Below are 20604 nucleotides of genomic sequence, written 5' to 3'. Positions count from 1 at the left end.
AGACCCCCAAGGTCTTGAAAGTAACAAACTGTACAAAATAAGGCCAATATTAGACTACTTGAACCAAAGATGTCATTCAGTACCCATGGGTGAACGTCTTTCAATTGATGAACAGATGTGTGCTACCAAGGCGAGACACCATATGAAAATGTATATGAAAGATAAACCACACAAATGGGGTTACAAACTCTTTATGCTTTGTGGTGACTTGGGGTTTGCTCACAGAATCAAAATTTACAGCAGACAGGAAAATGATCCTAAATTTGGGCTGATAAGGAACCTGATATTGGAGCGAATGGAAGTGTCGTTATTCAGCTGTCGAGAGAAGTGCCAAGACACCAGAATTACAAGTTATATTTTGACAGGTGTTATACTTCTCTGGATTTAGTAGTGTATTCATTCAAGAAAGGAATTCATTGCTTTGGTACAATTCAACGCAATAGAATTCCTAACTCCAAGTTCGCTGACGAAAAAGGACTCAAAAAGGAATCATGCAGTTATTCATAGGAATTCACAATAAATTTTGAGTCTGTTGACATTTCTACTGTTTAGTACAAGGACAACAACGTCAGTTTCCTCTCAACTTTACTTGGAGAATTTCCAAAATCAGAAGTGAGAAGATCTGATAGGAAGAAAAAGGAGCATGTAATGTCCTTGACCAGCAGTTGTCCCCATTCAGTATTCAGTTTATTCACCATTCACCACTTACAGCGGAATAGGTCTGAACATTAAATATACAATTAACAATAACTTCACAGTAAAGTTTTTACAATTTAATTCCTTTTCTTTCAGGAATATTCTTATATACTAATGTCAATGATTACTTCAAAATATTCTGTTATCTTATAAAATGGGTGTTTGAGTAACCAGTCATAAACCTTATGTTTGAAAATATTACAGGTCAGTGACCGAGCAGATGCTGGAAGTTTGTTGAAGAGTTTTAAACTCATTATTTTGTGTGAGTTTGCAGTCTTTGTGAGTCTGTGTCTTGGTATGTCGAAGTCCAGTTTGCCTCTGGTGTTGTGGGGATGTATGTTCTCTCTCATCTCGAACTCATTTAAGTTGCTTTTGACATAAAGCAGTGCTGTGTAGATGTATAGATTCACAACAGTTAATATCATGTGCTTGATAACGAGGGGGCAGTCTCCAGATGAGATAACACAGTCTTGCTATTCTCTTGCAGATATGGCTAATGTGTTCCTCCCAGTTTAATTTTGAATCAATGTGGAATCCTAACAATTTTACTGATTTGCTTTCAAGAGCTGTAGTTAAACCCAGAATTAGTTCTTGTGTTTTATCAGGATTACACAGGAGTTCATTAGAAGAAAACCAATCCATTACTAGTTCTAGTTTTTCCTGTGTTGTCTGATGCAGTTCTGTTGTGTCATGGTGTGTATTGAGCAATGTTGTATCATCTGCATAACACACAATTGAATTTGCTCCTACATGGTAAGGTAAGTCATTAATTGCAATGATGAACAGAAAAGGACCTAGGACCAAGCCCTGAGGCACTCCAGTCTGGACTTCCTTCAGTGAGGAGCATCTATTTTATACAGTTCTCACATGGGGAATTTTGGTTTGTTTGACAGCAAAGATACCACATCAAGATAAGATCAAAGAAATGGTATCTCCGTCTACTTTTTCACCTGCTTGATACAATGGTAATAAATTCACAGATACTGTACCGAAGAATGCTTCTTGAAACAGGATCAACAGACACGCCCATGAACCAAAAGAGGTTTAGCAATGAGTTAGTCCAAACTCTATGCCAGGTAGGCTGGGAGCCAAGAAAGTGTGGAAGACCAAGCAGCTTGGACCAAATACAGAACAAGAGAATAAAAGTCATGGGATCTTCACTACCACCAAAAGATGTACGATTGGATCCAGCAAACCACTGGCCAATTTGGAATGAGAAAAGAACATCTGCAAAAATCCAGAGTGCAAAGGCTACATATTTGCTTCATGTGAAAAATGTAAAGTAAATTTGTGCTTGAATAACACAAATAAACTGTTTAACCTCATTTCACAAAAATGAAATTGCTTATACATATTTTGATTACAACACATTTAAGTTTTTTCTCTATTGTTGTAATTTTGATAGTTTTATTTCAATATTTTATTTTATTATAAAAATACAAAATAAATATTTGTTTGAATAAGAAAAATAACTGTTTCACCTCATTTCATGGATGTAAAGTCCCTTAGTTGCATGCAAATATACTCTAACTCAAGATAACATTTCAGTTTTTTTCACAGTTTTAGTTAATTCTACTGTTTTTAAATGTTTCAGCTTTTTGCTGTTGAGTTTACTTTATCACTTAGTTTGATTGTAAATGCACTGCTTTGCATATGTGCAAAGTGTCAAAGAATAAAATTTATCACTTAAATCAACTATATATGCGTGGCTTTGCATATATGCAAAGTGTCAAAAAATGAACTTTTCTCGAAAACTGTAAGCGGAAGATTTTTGAAATATTTTTCAGATATTCTGTAACCCGTTAAATGCATATCAAATTATAGTTACTGAGGAAAAAAAAATTGTGTAACGAAGGGTTAACTTTATTTCATATTAATTGGTATAAATAATTATGGCATGTGAAGGAAAACTTTTATGTATACATGTGCTTTCATGAAACATACTGTGTTTACACTACAGCAGGTGACAAGTTCGAAGTGCAAATGGTGCTCATTGGTAATGCTGCAGAATGCTCCACTTCAACCACTCGACACAATGAACAAGAAAAAGTTTACAAGCAATACGCAAGACATCACTGTGCAATACGCAAGACATCACTGTGCTTGCATCACCATAGTATGCTGCACTGGCTACAGAAAGAAAAGGCACACCGCCACAGGTTAAGGTTCTGATGCCTTTCATATGTTCATCAATTTCTGATTTTTTCTGGGTGAGCACAAGAGAAAGATCTCCCTAAAACATGTGTTTTGAAGTATAATTTGAGGTTGCAGCATGTCGGAAAATAGCTTGATTACCTTGTATCAATGTCAATTTTTTGATGAGTTTTTACTTCTTGTTACACATCTGTAATTTTTTAAAAACTGATTAAATGCTTACCACAAATTATTGAATAATGTTGTGTTGTACATTAAATTTCCATCACTTGTACAGATTTTATATAATTTATTGGGGAGGATTATGATTTTTAATCATATATACGAGTTACACATGTTTCTGCTTGTATTTTGGGGCTTTTAATGTTTTCATTGCTTTTGCATTTTCCTCATGTTTGCGTTTTTTAAGTCTGGGCCACTTGAAAACGTAAAATAGAGGTCTCACTATACGTGGAATTTGTTACTTTTTCTGTTACATGAAAATGTAATTCCATACACAGATGCTCTAATTTACTTTCTCAAAATATCAGAAGACTCTTTTCTTGACTGTTTAAAGTACCAGTACTGAATTTCTTATCAAATCTTCACAACTGTTTCAAGGGTGTTCATGTTTCACTCATCACTGGCTGGGCTTCCAACAACGATCACAGTTATACTTTTACTACTGTTGTAACTAGCAGTTTTGCTAACATACAATAAAATAATTCATCTTACATGCTAATTTCAAAGATATGCGTCTTTTCCTCATGAGCCAAATACATAATCTTCCAGAGTTGTCTCTTTCAGAGTCTTTGTCCCTCATGCTATGCAATTTCTTGGAATCCATGATGGTATAACAAATAACTAGTTTATTCCAAAGTAATTTCTTCAAAATGTGCATTGCAATGCTCCTTTTGAAATCATATGTGGAATACATAATGAGAGGCCAAACAGTAATTTTTTATGTTTGCATTAAGAGACATCAGAATCGCTGACCAATACTTACCTTGAGGAAGCAGACATTTAAGTCCTCAAGACTCACAAGTAGAAAAAACTTTCCTAGCTTTTGGAACTTTTATGGCTGTTCATCAGGAAGGAAAATGGGATTGGTTGGAAGGGAGAAGCAGGCCTCTCACACCCTAGGTTGACAGGAACCAAGCTGTTGAAAACCAATAGAGGAAAAAAAGACAAAGTGGTGGTCTAGCAACTTGCTGCTCATTCTGTATCCTTGCTACATGGAGTTTCTACTATCTGTTCTGTCAAAGTTGACAGCAAAACTTCTTATGCCAGTCCTCCAATTCCAACCCCTGCTTTCTTACAACCTATTGGATTTTGCTCTTGCTTTCCCTATCTTCCATGGCTCCTCCAATGATCCAGTCTTCTAGGCTCTTAGGGCACTTTCAGATTATTTTCCTCCTTTGCATATTGATCCTATCAAAGTGATACTTATTACTCATGAACGTATCTGTTGATAGGAGTGGTTGTTTGTCATTAAAACAACTGCTACTCCATATATATGTGGTTACTTTTTGAGATTATTTATTAGTCCTGTACCCAAAGAAGATGCCCTTATAACTGGCACAATAGAAAGTACCCTCTACCATGCAACACTACTGATGTAGATGTTGACAAACTGCTTAAAGTCATCACCACTACCTTCAACCGCATCATCTTCACTTCGTAGAGTAGGCTGCACAGCCAGTTCCAAGAACCATCTTGTCCCCGAACATTCAACACTTCACTGTCCAACTGGCCCTTTGGCTTGTAGTTCATGGTCATACTATCTCTGCTGATGTAATTTTCTTCCTGTCTATCTTCAAAAGTATTGGTGTATGACTTTCATACAGCATACTGTACTGTCACTGTTTTATAATGCTTAAGTTTAGTTTTCTTTCTGGCTTTATACTTCAGAGGTCTATGAATTTTTTAGGTAAATGTTGCATTTTTGTATGCCAATAATAGTGAAAGAAACTTGACAACTGCACCATAATGACAGTTATTTGGTTGCTTAATGGAAGTGGGAGTACCTTCATATTAATCCAAAAAATACACTTTCTCAATTCACAGCAACATTCAAAATTTATTATCATTGAAGACTTACAACAACTCCACTGAAAATCTTACGTTAATAACTGTAACAAGCATCTTAAGAATTTCTCACTGTTTCTCATATAGTGAAACATCAAAATCTTCATAAAAACGTGGGTCACTTAATCGTAATACTGTTCTCTTGTAGAAGTAATAGTAAAATACAGCCACTGGAAAAAAAAATTGAGGAATTATTTTTGAAAAGGTAAATATACATAAAATTATTATAACATTAATATATATGGTGTAATTAAACAATCAGGTGAATAAGGTGAATGGGGAGGCGTATTTGTGGTAGTGTATATACTAAAACACACACACACACACACACACACACACACACACACACACGTGTGTGGGGTGAGTGTGTGTTTTAGTACACACACTACTAAAACTAAAATGTACTCTATACTCGATATAATACAAACAATAAAATTAAACACATAAGCCTAGACAGTCAGCGTAACAGATAAAACAGTTAGGTAGAGCACAGATTGAACAGGTAACAGAAACATAAACAAATAAACACAAAATTGCAGGCCTTCAGAGACATACATTCTTTTTATGAATGAAAAATTCGGAACTGCTGAGAGAACGAAGATTAAGATTTAACATTCCACCATCAACAAGATCGTACAAAATGGAGCATAAACTCCAATTGTACTCAGAAGACGGGAAAACTGGCTGTGCCTTTCTCACAGGAATCATCTCTGCATTTGTTTTAATCAGTTTAGGACGCCACAGAATACCTAAAGCTGGATAGCCAGATAACTGAACCCCATTCATCTCAAATGAGAGCCGAGTGACTTAACCAATGTGTCACCTCACTCAATGTGTGCAATGCACCAATTCAAATCTCTGAGTATCAGAACAGCACCAAAAATGGTGTGGAAATGTCTGTTTAACTGATGGACTCGCATTTTTCTTCGAAGATGTCAAGTTGTCTTGGAAAGCTTGATTACAAAGAGTAGCATGAAACTACACACATTCTGACAACATGCACACAAGATACCTCCCTTTAAGAACTTCACCACCTTTTATGAGGTATATTTTATCTTTTGAGCAGTTCTTTCAGTCCAGAAAACTTAAAACTATAAAGGTGACATTAACACAATTCTGTCTCACTGAAATAGTTGTGTAGCAGCAATCACTGCCTGCTACAATAATTAAAACTTCCATTCCTCTGTTAATGGAAATTTCAAAATCACTGTAGGCAGTGCCTGGCAGCAGTATCTTGAACAATTATATTAAAATTCCTTACTAAAAGGCTACCAGTACAGACTCATTAACAACAACTTGGTGTAGATTTCCCTTAAATTTGTGTGCTGTTCTTTTATTTGCACGTAATTTAACACGCAGCAAGAGATTCTGAGTAGCTTTCTGGGGGGAGTCAGTTACTCTGACATTTCTTTATCACTACACAGTATCTCCCACAAAAATCACCTCACCATAAAATACTTGTGCAAAATATAACTCCAGAATATATCCTCATTGCAAAATAACTGACACATGCCTTCTGAATTAGTGGGCTATAGTCGAGATAGCTTAAGAAGATCCCTGACAGCTCATAGCACTGTTGCCTGCTTTCAGCTGTGAAGCCCTAATGGCAAAAGAAGTAGCCGTCTTCACACCTGTGACAACAGGGAGGCATTGTCATATGAACATTTACAAAATCACATTATGCTGCTTGAGTTAGGCCCACGAAGCTGCCACACCTAGCCCATTGCAACTGTCAGGGATCAACTTATGCAGATTCAACTATAGCTGCAAATCTCATGCATACATATTGGCTCCATTTCGTGTAGTTTAATAGAATCCCAGGGAGGTCAACAACACGACTACTCTTAGCTAAGTTTAAAATTATGCTAGAACATCTTTGTAGAGGAAAAAAGAAAAAAAATCTAGCAGCTGCTGATTTTAATATTGATATCACATGTGACAGTAGCTATGCTTCAACATTCATGGATTTCGTAAATAAACTTGGTTCCAAATAGAATTTCTTTGAATCTACCAGAGACAATGGCCAATCAGCAACCTATACTGACAATGTTTTAACTAATTATATCTAGATTCACTTTGCATTGTTCATTGAGCTGCCACAGACAGAAACAAACATTTCAAGTGTAAAAACACATATGAGAATGGACTTGGGCAAAGAAAAAAATGGCCTTTTGATCATTGTTTACTCAAGTGATGAAAACTTTGAAAAATTCCTATATAGTTTTCTTGGTGTCTTTGACGAAACATTTCCACCTAGACTCTGCAGAAATAAAGTGACAAATGAATTTAAGTGGATTAAACTAAGGCATTACAATTCCCAGTGTAAGGAAAAGGCAACTGCACAGAAAATTAAAATGTAATAAAGATTCTGATTTCACTGAATGTTAGACTCTATAAAATCAAACAATGGAAAATCCAGGATGGAATGTAACAATATTAGAGAGATATTTAAGAGAGATGTCAAGACAGCAAAATACTGGCAAATAACAGGCTAATTTTAAACAATGAAAATAAGATAAAGGCTGTGTGGTCAGTCATTAAATCTTAGATTTAATTAGGTGTTAAAGCCTGTAATCAGGAAATTCTAAAAATTAACACTGAAAAAAAAAAAAAGAAAAAGAAACAAAACACTATATTAAGACCAACTCAAATACCAGAGTGCTTTAATGAATTCTTTACAAATGCAGCAAAGTCTGATGTAAACGTAACTGATTATCACAACAAAGTAAATCCCTTTGGTCTAAATGAAAACACTGAACACCTTACTAAATTTGTAAAAGTTTCTATGAAGAATGTAGAAAATGCAATACTAGCATTAAAAATAAAAACTCTGCTGGTTGGGGTGGAACACTCATCAAAGTTATTAAAGCAGTACACAACAAAATTGCAAACCCACTAGCTCAAATAGTATCAGTTTTCTGAAGAGGGCTGTTTCCCAGAGTACCAGTGGTCATGGGGAATTATCATCCTATCTCAACTCTTCCACTCATGTAAAATGTTTGAAAAAGTTGGCGTTGCCCAAATCCAAACATTCACTGCAAAATTTTCAATTTTCTAAACATAAATTTAGTCTTCAACAAGGGAAAAAACACCATAGATGCAGTGAACAGTTTCACTGAGAAAATTAATACATCACTAGACAGAAGCAGTGAGGTCACAGGAACTTTCTGCAACCTCACAACGGCGTTTGAGTCTGTAAATCATGCATTGCTTATTTACAAACTTGAAAAGTACGGCATTAGGGGCAGTGCCGTACAATGGTTTAAATCCTACTCATCAAACAGAAACCAAAGAGTTAGAATCTCTTTAAATAGGACAAATTATTATTCTGACTGAAAAAAAATATCTCAGGGTATTCAACAAGGCTCCATACTAGACCCAATCCTATTTCTCTTCTACATAAATGACTTTCCATTAAATATCAGGTCCCCATCTGTTCACTGATGACACTTCTGTCTGAGTTGAAAATCAGAATTCAGAAAAATTGCTAAAACTGTGCTCAGTATCCTGAGTACCTTAGAAACTTGGTTTCAGCTAAATGCGTTGAATCTAAACATATCTAAGAATCACATGATGCAATTCAAAACCAAACAGTTGCAAACCAAATGGTTTGCAAATCTACATCATGAGATGAATGAACCACAATCCCACTACAGTTATTTTCAATATGATCTTGTACAATGTACTTCATATGATCAAAGGACGATAAAAATAAATCAACATACGCACTACGAAGATGTAGAGTTAGTTTGTTACATGTTCCACAGATCATTTCTCGTGATGGATCATAATGATGTGGAATGAGTCATTTTGCATTCACATCACAAATTAATTTGTACATGTACTTACATTATGAACATTTAAAAGTTTTTTATTTTATTTTTTCAAAACAAAGAAAAGATATATAGATGTGAGTTAGTAACTCCTACCCAACACATTTTACACATTACAGTAATAAAAATTTTTCTATGGAATACAAGGAGTTACAAAGGAGAACCTTTCTCACTTTGTATTGAAATTTTACTATGCTGTATGACAGACATTTTATATCACTGGGTAGGTGACCAAAAATTTTTGTTGCAGCACTGTTCACCCCTTTTTGTGCTAAAGACAACCATAATTTGGAGTAATGAATGTCGTTTTTCCTTCTGAGATTGTAATTAGGTACATAATTTTTCCTTTTGAACTATAATGTACATAATTACAATGCCAGGAGGAAAAATTACATTCATTACTCCACATTAGAAAGAAAGGCAACACTTGGAGATGGAGAATGCTAAAATAAACGTACTGTTTCACATTCAAGGTAATCTGAAAGAGCAGGCCTGTGTCATAATACAAAATGCCATAGAACATCCGTCCTGAACTGCACTATCCACACACTGTGTCGGGAAATACCTCATTAGGCCATCAGTGCCCTCCATGCCTTGAATCACTTGAAAAAGAGGCAAAATTGCACCATGTTGGACCACACTACACACCTCCAGTCAGCTACCATCCCATATAAGTGTTGTTTAACTCCACTGAAGATGTGCCGCTTTATATTCCACAATGGGCAATGGTCTTTCATGAGTTACCTGACTAAATCTCCACTGCATGTATTTTCGTTAGCATAAGTCGCTCAGAAACTGGTCGAGATGGACCTCCGTTCACTGACAGCAGCAATCCCCGACAGGTTTGACACTGACTGCAGTTGACAAGGCATTACATTCATTTCCAGCCCTTTTCAATTAGTATCTTTCTAGCAGTACTACATAAATCACTGATTAAGTGAGTTTTATTTAAGCATTTCTAGTTACTATGTCAAATCCACATCACTTGTTCATGATTTTGTTCCTCTCTTTTTTTTTTTCAACATAGGGTTTTATCATCCATTTCATAAGGTACTCCAATTTCTGTTTCTGTGTATTTTTTTTTTTTTTTTTTTTTTTTTGCATTCCATAACCATACAATGTACTCAACATAGTGTTTTCCATAATGGTATTAGTAAATGTGCTTTATTTGTCTGGTTTAATGATTGAAGAATCTGCCCACATTTGTTTCATTCTGGTGAGGTTACATGTTCTGTCAGCAGTGATCTATCTGTATTCTTTCACCTTCCATACGCAATCTTTGTCAAATATACCATCACATTTTTCAAAAGTAGAATTGAATTTAAAGTGCCATAATGAAATAGGTACTAGGAATCATAATTATTAGCTTATAGCATTTGCATGGTAAATCCTTGCTTGCTGTTCTCCCAGTAAAAATTATCTAAATATGCTGACCAAAACATTATTTACCACGCTTTTTCTTGGTTTTGTTGTGGTCTTCAGTGCGACGACTGGTTTGATGCAGCTTGCTCTTCATGCAACTCCACCTTGTAGAACCTCTTCATCTCCAAGTAACTACCGCAACCTAAATCCTTCTGAATCTGCTTACTGTTTTCATCTCTTGGTCTCCCTCTACGATTTTTACCCCCAACATTTCCCTCCAGAACTAAATAGGTGATCCCTTGATGCCTCACAATGTGTCCTGTCAACCGATATCTTCTTCTAGTAAGGTTGTGTCACAAACTTCTTTTCTCCCCAATTCTATTCAGTACTCCTCATTAGTTATGTGATGTACCCATCTAATCTTCAGCATTCCTCCATAGCACCACATTTCAAAAGTTTCTATTCTCTTCTCTCTTAAGCGTTTATCGCCCATTTTTCACTTTCATACATGGCATCACTCCAAACAAACACTTCCAGAAATGACTACCTGACACACAAATCTATTCTCAAATTTAACAAATTTCTCTCCTTCAGAAATGCTTTTCTTGCTATTGCCAGTCTATATTTTATACCCTCTCTACTTCGACCATCACCAGTTATTTTGCTGCCCAAATAGCAAAACTAATCTACTACTTTAAATCCCTCATTCCCTAATGTAATTCCCTCAGCATCAGCTCATTTAATTCAACAGCATTCCATTATTCTCATTTTACTTTTGTTGACGTTCGTCTTACACCCTTCTCTCAAGACACTGTCCACTCCATTCAACTGCTCTTTCATGTCCTTTGCTGGCTCTGAGAGGATTAGAATGTCACCGGCAAACCTGGGTTTAATTCCTACTCCAAATTTTTCTTTTGTTTCTTTTACTGCTTGACCAATATACAGATTGAACGAAGTTGAGGATGGGCTACAACACTGTCTCACCCCCTTCTCAACCACTGCTTCCCTTTCAAGCCCCTTGACTCTTATAACTACTATGTGGTTTCTGTATTTTCACACCTGTCAGCACCTGCTTTCTTTGTAATTGGATTTATATTCTTCTTGAAGTCTGAGGTTATTTCACCTGCCTCACACATCTTGCACATCAGATGGAAGAGTTTTGTCATGGCTGGTTCTCCCAAGGCTATCAATAGTTCTAACAGAATGTTGTCTACTCCATGGGCCTTGTTTCGACTTAAGTCTTTCAGTGCTCTGTCAAACTCTTCACGCAGTATCATACCTCCCCCATCTCACCTTCATCTATGTCCTGTTCCATTTCCATAATATTGCCCTCCCTTGTATAGACCCTTCCGCCTTTCTGCTTTCCCTTCTTTGCTTAAGACTGGTTTTCCATCTGAACTCTTGAAATTTATACAGGTGGTTTTCTTTTCTGCAAAGGCCTCTCTAATTTTCCTGTAGGTGACATATATCTTTCCCCTACAGATGTTGTTGTTGTTGTTGTTGTTGTGGTCTTCAGTCCTGAGACTGGTTTGATGCAGCTCTCCATGCTACTCTCCCCTACAGATGTAAGCTTCTAAACCCTTATATCTGTCCTCTAGCCATTCTGGCTTAGCCATTTTGCACTTCCTGTCAATCTCACTCACTTCTTTTTATCTTTGTATTCCCTTTCACCTGCTTCATTTACTGCATTTTATATTTTCTCCTTTCATCAATTACATTCAGTATCTCTTGTGTTACCCAAGGATTTCTGCTAGCCCTCCTCTTTACCTACTCGATCTTATGCTACCTTCAGTCTTTCATCTCTCAAAGCTACACATTCTTCTTTTTCTGAATTCCTTTCTGCTGTTCTTCTCAATTGTTCCCTCAAGCTCCCTCTGAAACTCTCTACAACCTCTGGTTCTTTCACTTTATCCAGGTATCATCTTCTTATATTCCTACCTTTTTGCAATTTCTTCAGTTTAAATTTACAGTTCATAACCAATAAATTGTGGCCAGAGTCCACATCTGGCCCTGGAAATGTCCTGAAATTTAAAATCTGGTTTCCAAATCTCTGTCTACCACTATATAATCGACTTGAAACCTTCTGGTGTCTCCAGGTCTCTTCCACGTATGCAACATTTCTTCACAATTCTTAAAACTTCTTAAACCAAGTTTTTCTTGGTATTATGCTTTACTCACTTTTTATCTGACCATTGTGGCAATAAAAGCCATTACTACCACATTTATATCTAAACCAAAGAACAGTTCCAGATAAAAGAATAAGTATTTAATGAATGTGCACTGCATTCTTCTTTTAAAAACCTCAAAAGTGATACCCTTTATTCAAGAGTGGTAATAGGCATTAAGTTGAAAATTACTGATCCATCTCACTCCTCTCGGCATTTTCTAAAGTAATTGAGAAATTAATGAAGCAACAAATCACCTAGTACTTAAACAACCACATTCAATGAGTAATAAGCAGATGGCTTTCAAACAGGTAGGTATACAGATACAGCAATAATGGATTAAACAGATTAAATAGAAATTTGGATAGGAACAATAGTGTTGTAGGAGTTAATTCAAATATTTCTAAAGCTTTTGATACAATTAGTAATGAAATTCTTTTAGATAGGCTGGAAGCAATGGGAGTAATAGGGGTGAAAAACAAGAGGTTTCAATAATATTTGCAAAATACATCACAGGTTGTGGAAATCGCATCAGTCCATTCTAATCATAAAATTAGATTAGTATCTGATACAAAGAAAGTTGAGATGGACGCCCCACATGACAGTGTATTAGCCCTCCTCTTGTTTGTTATTTATATAAATGATAAAACACCTCAAACAGCAGCCAAGGTCATTTTTGCAAATGACATAAGTGTAATAGTGAGAAATGTCAAGGAATCTCTGCCCACAACTGATCGAGTCCTCAAGTCCTTGCATTCACGATTCAATGCCAACAGGCTAACCTGTAATGCGAAGAAAACAAATTATATTCAATTTGGAACTAAAAACTAAGCTCCTCCTGAACAGGTCATGAAGGCCCAACGGTACTGACCAGCCGCCATGTCATCCTCAGCTCATAGGCGTCACCGGATGCAGATATGGAGGGGCATGTGGTCAGCACACCACTGTCCCTGCCATATGTCACTTTCTGAGACCAGAGCCGCTACTTGTCAATCAAGTAGCTCCTCAGTTTGCCTCACAAGCGCTGAGTGCACTCAATTGCCAACAGCACTCGGCAGACTGGATGGTCACCCATCCAAATGCTAGCCCAGCCCGACAGCACTTAACTTCGATGATCTGACGGGAACCGGTGTTACCACTGCGGCAAAGCCGTTGGCATTCAATTTGGAAAGAGGAACCAAAACCGAGATCTCGAACTGGTACTGGACAAAAATGAGTTAGGAAGGGAAAAACATAGAACACTTTTAGAGATGTATGTTGATCACGTCTTAATCTGGGAAGACCATGTCTCTTTACTCTCCCAGGGACTCAGTTTGCATGTTTTGCTCTGAGAATCATTTCTAAAGTTTTCTCTTCAGATAATGCTAGAAGGGCTTATTTTGGTTACTTCCATTACCCTGTAGCTTATGGAATATTTTTTGGGGATAAAATTAATAGACGATTGAATGAAATTTTTACATTACATAAAAGGGCCATTCGAATGTTGCTAGGGCTCGCTGCAAGCTCCTATTTAAGAAGTTCTGTCTGCTTACAGCACCCTCATTGTACATATACAAATGTGTGTTGATGACAAGTAAGAATAATTCATACTCGAAGATATGTGAGCCACTTAGTCTTTATCATGCACTGTCAATTTACATGAACAGGTTGGAGAAGGAAACAGCTTTTAGAGCAGAGTTAAAATCATTGTAGGCTAATTCTTACAAAGAAGCAAACAGCAGTGAGTAAAGCATAATACCAAGAAAAACTTGGTTTAAGAAGTTTTAAGAATTGTGAAAAAATGTTGCATACGTGGAAGAGACTTGGAAACACCAGAAGGTTTCAGGTCAATTATATAATGGTAAGACAGAGATTTGGACACCAGATTTTAAATTTCAGGACATTTCCAGGGCCAGATGTGGACTCTGGCCACAATTTATTGGTTATGAACTGTAAATTTAAACTGAAGAAATTGCAAAAAGGTTGCTGTTTTCTTCGTTGTAAGAATTAACCTACATTAATTGTACATAGCCACAGTCTCACCATGTCAGTTTTAGACAAAATAGCATTAAAATCATTGCTTGTTGAGAAGTGTTACTCCAATGTAAGTAAATACATTAGCTTACAGGAATACTTGGCCCTCATTAACTGTGGAGTTCTTTTTATTCTGTTAACTGATGTACCATCTACGATGTGTTTATCTTTGCAAAAGAATGTTTCTGCTGTTAGTTTTCTGTTCCAGGAGTGGTGCAACACACCTTCTCAGACAAGGGGTCTAGTGCTGTATTAGTTATGATGGATATTGCATCAGCAGGTTTTTGTGTGTTATACTTTTCAGCCATGTGATGCGTATTCATGTGTTTTTATTTTTCCATAAGTGTTTCATATCAAAATTTCATGTTCTAGTTGTACCGATAGTTTACTTATTGCACATGTTATACTTCTCAGCAAAGTTATGTAATGTGTTCATGTGTTTTCATTTTCTTTTTTCTAAACTTCTTTACATCAAAATTTCATATTTTACTCATATCATTGATTTACTTATTGTGCATATTGTACATCAATCCAGACTATGTCTTTTTGATTCCCCTTACAATCATGCAACAAGCACAGTGGCTATGCCAGTCTTAATGTACTGGATTCGCATTCAACAGGAGCGAGATTTATTCTCCGTGTGGCTATCCTGACTTGGGTTTTCCCAAGTTGCTGCATGGTTCCTTTGATCAGGCCATAGTCAACTTCCTGCCTTTTCCTAGCAGACATTCTTTATGTTTAGATATGGTTATATTATTACTGTAATACATCAGACATAAACAGTACAGTTGTACTGAATCATCTACAACAAATAAGTAAATAAATAAATTATTGTTAGGAATTTATTGTAGTACTGAACCAAAACCGGGTGTCTATCTACATTCCAATATTTGCATTCTCATGTAGCCTAAATTCAACTAGGAATTCCTACATATGAAGACTCTTCAACTGTTTGTTCAAAATGTGATTAATACTCTTTCAAAGTAACCTATGTGGTTAAGTCCAAAATACAGCCTATCACTTGGAGGAGTTCAAACGACTGACAGAGCTATACCACGTCCATTGATGAGGCAAGTACTGGAAGTGCTGTTCAATGGAATTTCCATTTATGCCTAGGGTATATTACTTGACTTCCATCTATGTGCATGTACATCTCTCTGTTCCTATCACTAGCTCTAGAGTAATATGAGTAACTGATGTTCCTCAACTTCGTTCATGGTAAAGCTCTGACGAATATAACATGTCAATAGATAGTGGTTTTAACCTTTCACATTCTTATGTTCATATTAAATTTATTATCATTTTTCTAATACTGCAAGGAAAACGAATCCAGTACCACAAAAAATGTTTTATGTTATACTTTCTGACACGCACGAGAATCATCCCATTTTTTGGGTCTATGGAACGAAAACGAAAACTATATCTAATCTAAACAATTACATCGCTCTTACAGAGGCTATTTTGCAACTCATATATATGTAAATCAATTGTGGAACTTTAAACTTCTCTCTACAAGAATTGTTTTCGTCACAGTAATCTAATACATATTATTCTAGCATAAATAGAAAGATCTTAAGTTTCTTTATACTATCAACACACTGAGACGAGAGTGCAGTACAGAATGACAGTTTCTCATGTTTGCGTAAGATACTGATCGAATTTTCGTTCTGCAGCCTAACACTGCGAGCATATACGGGCATAATAAGTTCAAAACGATAACTATGGTATAACGTAATGAAAAGTGCCATTTAAAGGTACTCACAAATTCGCTGACACACATAAAGCGCCAGTATGCAGTTGGGGAACTGAAGACTCCACATATGCTGCCAGCGAAACCTGACGACTAAAATATGGTATGATACCGTAAGTGTAACGTAAGTAGCGCATATAAAAACTGTAGCACGAAACTGGCGGAATAAGGATCCCAGAAAGCCAGCCTGTAAATCAAGAAGTGAAGGCCGACATTAAAATTAATTCCGTTTTATGAAGCGTAATTTCTGGTGTCAATAAAAAGGGATCTACCTGGAAGACAAATGTGGAAAACAGACTCAAGAAGAATGTAATAGCGCCAAATACTAGAAGAACGTCCTGGATTCTGCATCATACACAAAAACCTTAAGTGTCAAACACTTTATAGAAAATGTAAAATAGTATCTAATTACACATGTCTTACATGAACAATATCAACAAGGTTACTGCATCATTGTACGCAAAGTCTGAAAAGGTATTGATACAAAGATCTATCGCTAGAAGGAAGAGTTGTATAAACACCATAAAACCATAGCGACTTAAAGTTATCATCTCAGTACTGAATTTCTATTTGCAATAACTGTAGCATATTAATAGTTCTGAAAATAAAAATCAATAGAGAACATTGCAATTCTCTTCCAATTTCATGCATTTCGCTGCCGCTGCAGTTCATGGCACCCACGACGCGTTGCCATGACAACACTTGTGTAAGCGAATATGCAAAGACAAAATGAAACGTTCACAGTCGAAATCATCTCAAAGTATTGAAGACACAAGTGGACAACTTTTCAGGAGGTAAGAAGTATAGGTCTTGAAAAACTAACAACAACGCTCATGTGAAACAAGCACTGAAGAGAACCGACAAACTCCAAAATAGAAGCCAGTATATCCAACAATTTGACCAAAGTGGTTGGCCCTTTGTTGCTAATACCAGATAAATGTGTGAGAGTGGCCCACACGCAACGAGCAATCTTCCTGCATAGAAATCTGTATGCAGGATGAATAGAAACCATAGACCTACTAAATAAAATAGAAACAGTCTGAAAAGCTTCTACGGGTGTTGCCGGGGAGGTTGTGCTGAGAAATAACGTTTAACAAATATTTCATTAAGTTGCACCGTTTTCCAGTTGGTCAATCAGGCCGTCGCGCGCCCAAATTCAAACTCTTGCACGCGCTAAAATGTGGTAATGGTCAGATATTTGTGGGACCGCGAGTTACCACTGGTAAGCTATGTGAATAAAGGCTACGTTTGTCCAATTTAAGGAAACTGTTTAATGAACACATTACATCGCCTCTGGCAGGGTGCTTGAATTTTCGCGAGAGCCGACCTGATTGGCTAGCTGCAATGCTAAATAAGTTGAAAACGGTGCAACTTATCGATTTTTTTTCTTAATAATTATTTCTCAGTACAACCTCCCCAGAAATATCTTTACAAGCTTTTCAGACTGTTTCTGAACACCCTGTTGACGTCTATGCATGCAATAAATCGCGCAACAATTTCAATGTACTGCTGACCCGCCATCTGTCCAGGAAAAAGCTTTCAGCGGCAAGAGGATACTCTCTCGCAAAGGATATTCCAATGCAGGACACTAAAGGTCAATTCACACGTGACAGAACGAAACGCTCAAATAGTAACACTCATCCAGGCTGTTAGGAATGGGACGTCATGAGCAAGCCCCGCAGCTCGTGGTCGAGTGGCTAGAGCTGCTGTTTCTGGATTACGGCGTCATGGATTCAATATCCTTCCGGGTTGGAGATTTCCCCCGCCCTGGGACTGGGTGTTTGTGTTATCTTCATCGTTTCATCATCATTCGTAAAAGTGGCAAGACTGGACTGTGTAAAGATTAGGAATTTGTGCAGGCGCTGATAATATCACAATTGATGAGTGCCCCACAAACCAAACATCATCGTCAAAGTTTTCTCGGAAAGAAATTTTTTATGCTTTTGCATAATGTAGTAGTTTTTAACTTCGAAAGCTGTATTGTTTTCACTCGATCACTCATGTTATAGTAGTTACAAATGTTCCCGAAATCTTTCTTGATAAACACTTACTATGTTTTATAAAATACACAAAATTCTCTGTATAAGTCGCTCTTTATTTTTTTGGCAAATTGCCATCAACGGATTTAAATGATCAGGCCATGCAGGATTTCACAGCCAGTTCAAATTATTCAAATGGTCTGAGCACTAAGGGACTTTCTCTGCCTCGTGATGACTGGGTGTTGTGTGATGTCCTTAGGTTAGTTAGGTTTAAGTAGTTCTAAGTTCTAGGGGACTGATGACCATAGATGTTAAGTCCCATAGCGCTCAGAGCCATTTGAACTAAGGGACTTAACATCAGAGGTCATCAGTCCCCTAGACTACTTAAACCTAACTAACCTAAGGACATCACACACATCCATGCCCGAGGCAGGATTCGAACATACGACTGTAGCAGCAGCGCGGGTCCGGACTGAAGCGCCTAGAACCGCTCGGCCACAACGGCCAGCTCACAGCTAGTATTCACGTTCTTGGTCCTCTACATTGTCTGATACTTAACATCTGATGATGGCACTCAGCCGAAACGCATTGTTTTAAGGGGCAGTCAAATGAAAACGAGACAGATGGACAAAAATTAGTCAACTCTTTATTATGTAAGGGCATTCCAGCTAAACTTGTGCAGTATACGCTCGCTCATATGTTGCAAAGGTTTTTTGGACTATAGTGCGAGAGTTTCGCTGGAAAGCCCTTACAGATCCTCCATATAGTCCCAACCTCTCTTCGCGCAATATCCAAATATTTGGTGCCCTGAAGAAAGACATATGTGGCCATCGAGTTGTTTAGAAAGAAGTGCTCACCTAGTTACAGTAATAGTTCCATTGGCAACTGCAGACATTTTTCCATGAAGGCAGTGGCCGTCTTGTCTCACAGTGGGATAAATGTATTAAGAGTTACAGTAAGTAGTTCTGAAATAATGAACAACTTACTTATTTTTTTCCGGCTGTCTCATTTTCATTTGACTGCCGGTTATAGAACAAACAAAATGTGCAACTAAATAAAATAAATAGACAAAATCGTGTATAAATGCCTCATGGTCTCAGACCTTTACAAAGACTTCCTGTCTTCCATTATCTTTTTACAAAATTTTAATGACATTTTCGCACATTTATGAACCGATTTCCTCAATGATGCGATTAATTTGGTCACTTAAAGCACTGTCAAACGATTCACCTTAGGTGTACAACTGCAGCAGCACCCTAAGCATATGTGTTTGGAAGTGCCACTTGGTGTACGTCGCCTATTAAGTACAGGTGGGATATGCACGTCGTGAAAAGTCGCATGGGAATGTTAAATCGTTCTTTCCTACGAAATAAATCTAAGAGGTAAATGTTACTATTTGTGACGATTTAGCAACGATTACGTTAAGGGAAGCATAAATGGTCATTTCGTCGAAAATTTTCAATTTTTTTGTTTTTATGCAGAAATATTATTTGGAATTTGCTGATTAATTTGGTGTGCGATTTATTAAATTTGTTTAACTGGAAGTATTTTTAATAGAATTTAATCTAATTAGTTGCAAGGGACGTTTTTAGGATTTCGTAAACCATTGGTCAGCTAAAACCTTATATCTCAAGAACCATAAGGTCTAGAAGGCTCTGATTTGATTTAATTTATAGTGGAAACTTTGCTGCATAAGTTGGTAGGACTTGCATGACAGTTGCGAGTCTTGTTTGCGTTGTGCATGCGATATTGTTGGTGTAACGTTTGTGAGAACTTCATTCTTTCTGATGTTGTGCTAGTGTACTCTTGGTGCTGTGAGGTAATGATGACATTTGACAATGACAAGAGCAAAAGAAGTTATCAAGAAAATAAAAAATCGGTACTAGAGAACTTATTCTCGTGTACTAGAGGTTACAAGTTCAGTCCATACAGGTACAGCTCCACCCACTGCTACACCCTCAAGCTCCTCTTCCAAAAATAAACTTGCGAAATGTGGTGAAATATATTCAAATAAGAGAAATGTGAATGATAAAGACATCAACATAATTATAGATTTCAGTATTCTCAGTTCTGTGTTCAGAGAATTTACAAGTTGTAGTTTATGTGGAGGAAAAATAAATGTCACTGAAGACGCCTCAAAGCGATATGGGTTAGTTTGTAGCTTGACAGTTTCATGTGAAAATTGTAAACTTCAGAAGCAATTTTTTACTTCAGAAAAGTGCAAATATAACGAATTATTTGAGACGAACATAAGGTATTTTTATGGACTGAGGTGCATTGGAAAAGGGCCTACTGCTGGGAAAGTGTTATGCAGTATAATGAATCTGCCACGCCCCACTACAAGCATATCAAAACACAGAGACATTATACTAGACAAAGTACAAAAAGTAGAAGAGGAATCAATGAAAACCGCAACACAGGAGGCAGTTGAGGAAAATAGAGACAGTGAGGCACCTACAGACTAACAGTTGCATTTGATGATATTTGCCAGAAGAGGGGCCTCCAGTCTCTAAACTCCTGTGCAGCTGTCACAAGTATTGACACAGGTAAGGTCCTAGATGTAGAAATTTTATGCAAACATTGCC

General features: G+C 36.9%; 1 protein-coding gene and 1 pseudogene across 1 annotated transcript; both read right to left on the bottom strand.

The window, feature by feature from the left end:
* Positions 1 to 4889: 4889 nt before the first annotated feature.
* LOC126234754 (transmembrane protein 138) lies at positions 4890 to 16908 on the bottom strand. Its single transcript, XM_049943507.1, has 4 exons — positions 16464 to 16908; positions 16313 to 16385; positions 16053 to 16227; positions 4890 to 5087 (listed from the first exon to the last, which is right to left on the bottom strand). Exons 1-4 carry the CDS (start codon positions 16589 to 16591, stop codon positions 4987 to 4989), a joined length of 477 nt encoding a protein of 158 aa, XP_049799464.1. The 5' UTR covers positions 16592 to 16908; the 3' UTR covers positions 4890 to 4986.
* Positions 13317 to 13434, bottom strand: LOC126211200 (5S ribosomal RNA; annotated as a pseudogene).
* Positions 16909 to 20604: the final 3696 nt, after the last annotated feature.

The sequence above is a fragment of the Schistocerca nitens genome, chromosome 1, assembly GCF_023898315.1.
Source record: "Schistocerca nitens isolate TAMUIC-IGC-003100 chromosome 1, iqSchNite1.1, whole genome shotgun sequence".
In the NCBI taxonomy this organism is placed as follows: domain Eukaryota; kingdom Metazoa; phylum Arthropoda; class Insecta; order Orthoptera; family Acrididae; genus Schistocerca; species Schistocerca nitens.
The sequence above is the reverse complement of the archived record's forward strand: the minus strand, read 5'-3'. Positions and strand labels throughout refer to the sequence as shown.

Excerpts from the sequence above, each read along its gene's own strand:
- LOC126234754 (XM_049943507.1), bottom strand. The coding sequence starts at position 16,591 with ATGATAACTTTAAGTCGCTATGGTTTTATGGTGTTTATACAACTCTTC. Across the intron at positions 16,386-16,463 it reads ACCTTGTTGATATTGTTCAT|AATCCAGGACGTTCTTCTAG; the intron begins GTAAGACATGTG and ends TGTATGATGCAG. Across the intron at positions 5,088-16,052 it reads TTATGTGTGTCAGCGAATTT|TGGCTGTATTTTACTATTAC; the intron begins GTGAGTACCTTT and ends TTTTTTTTCCAG.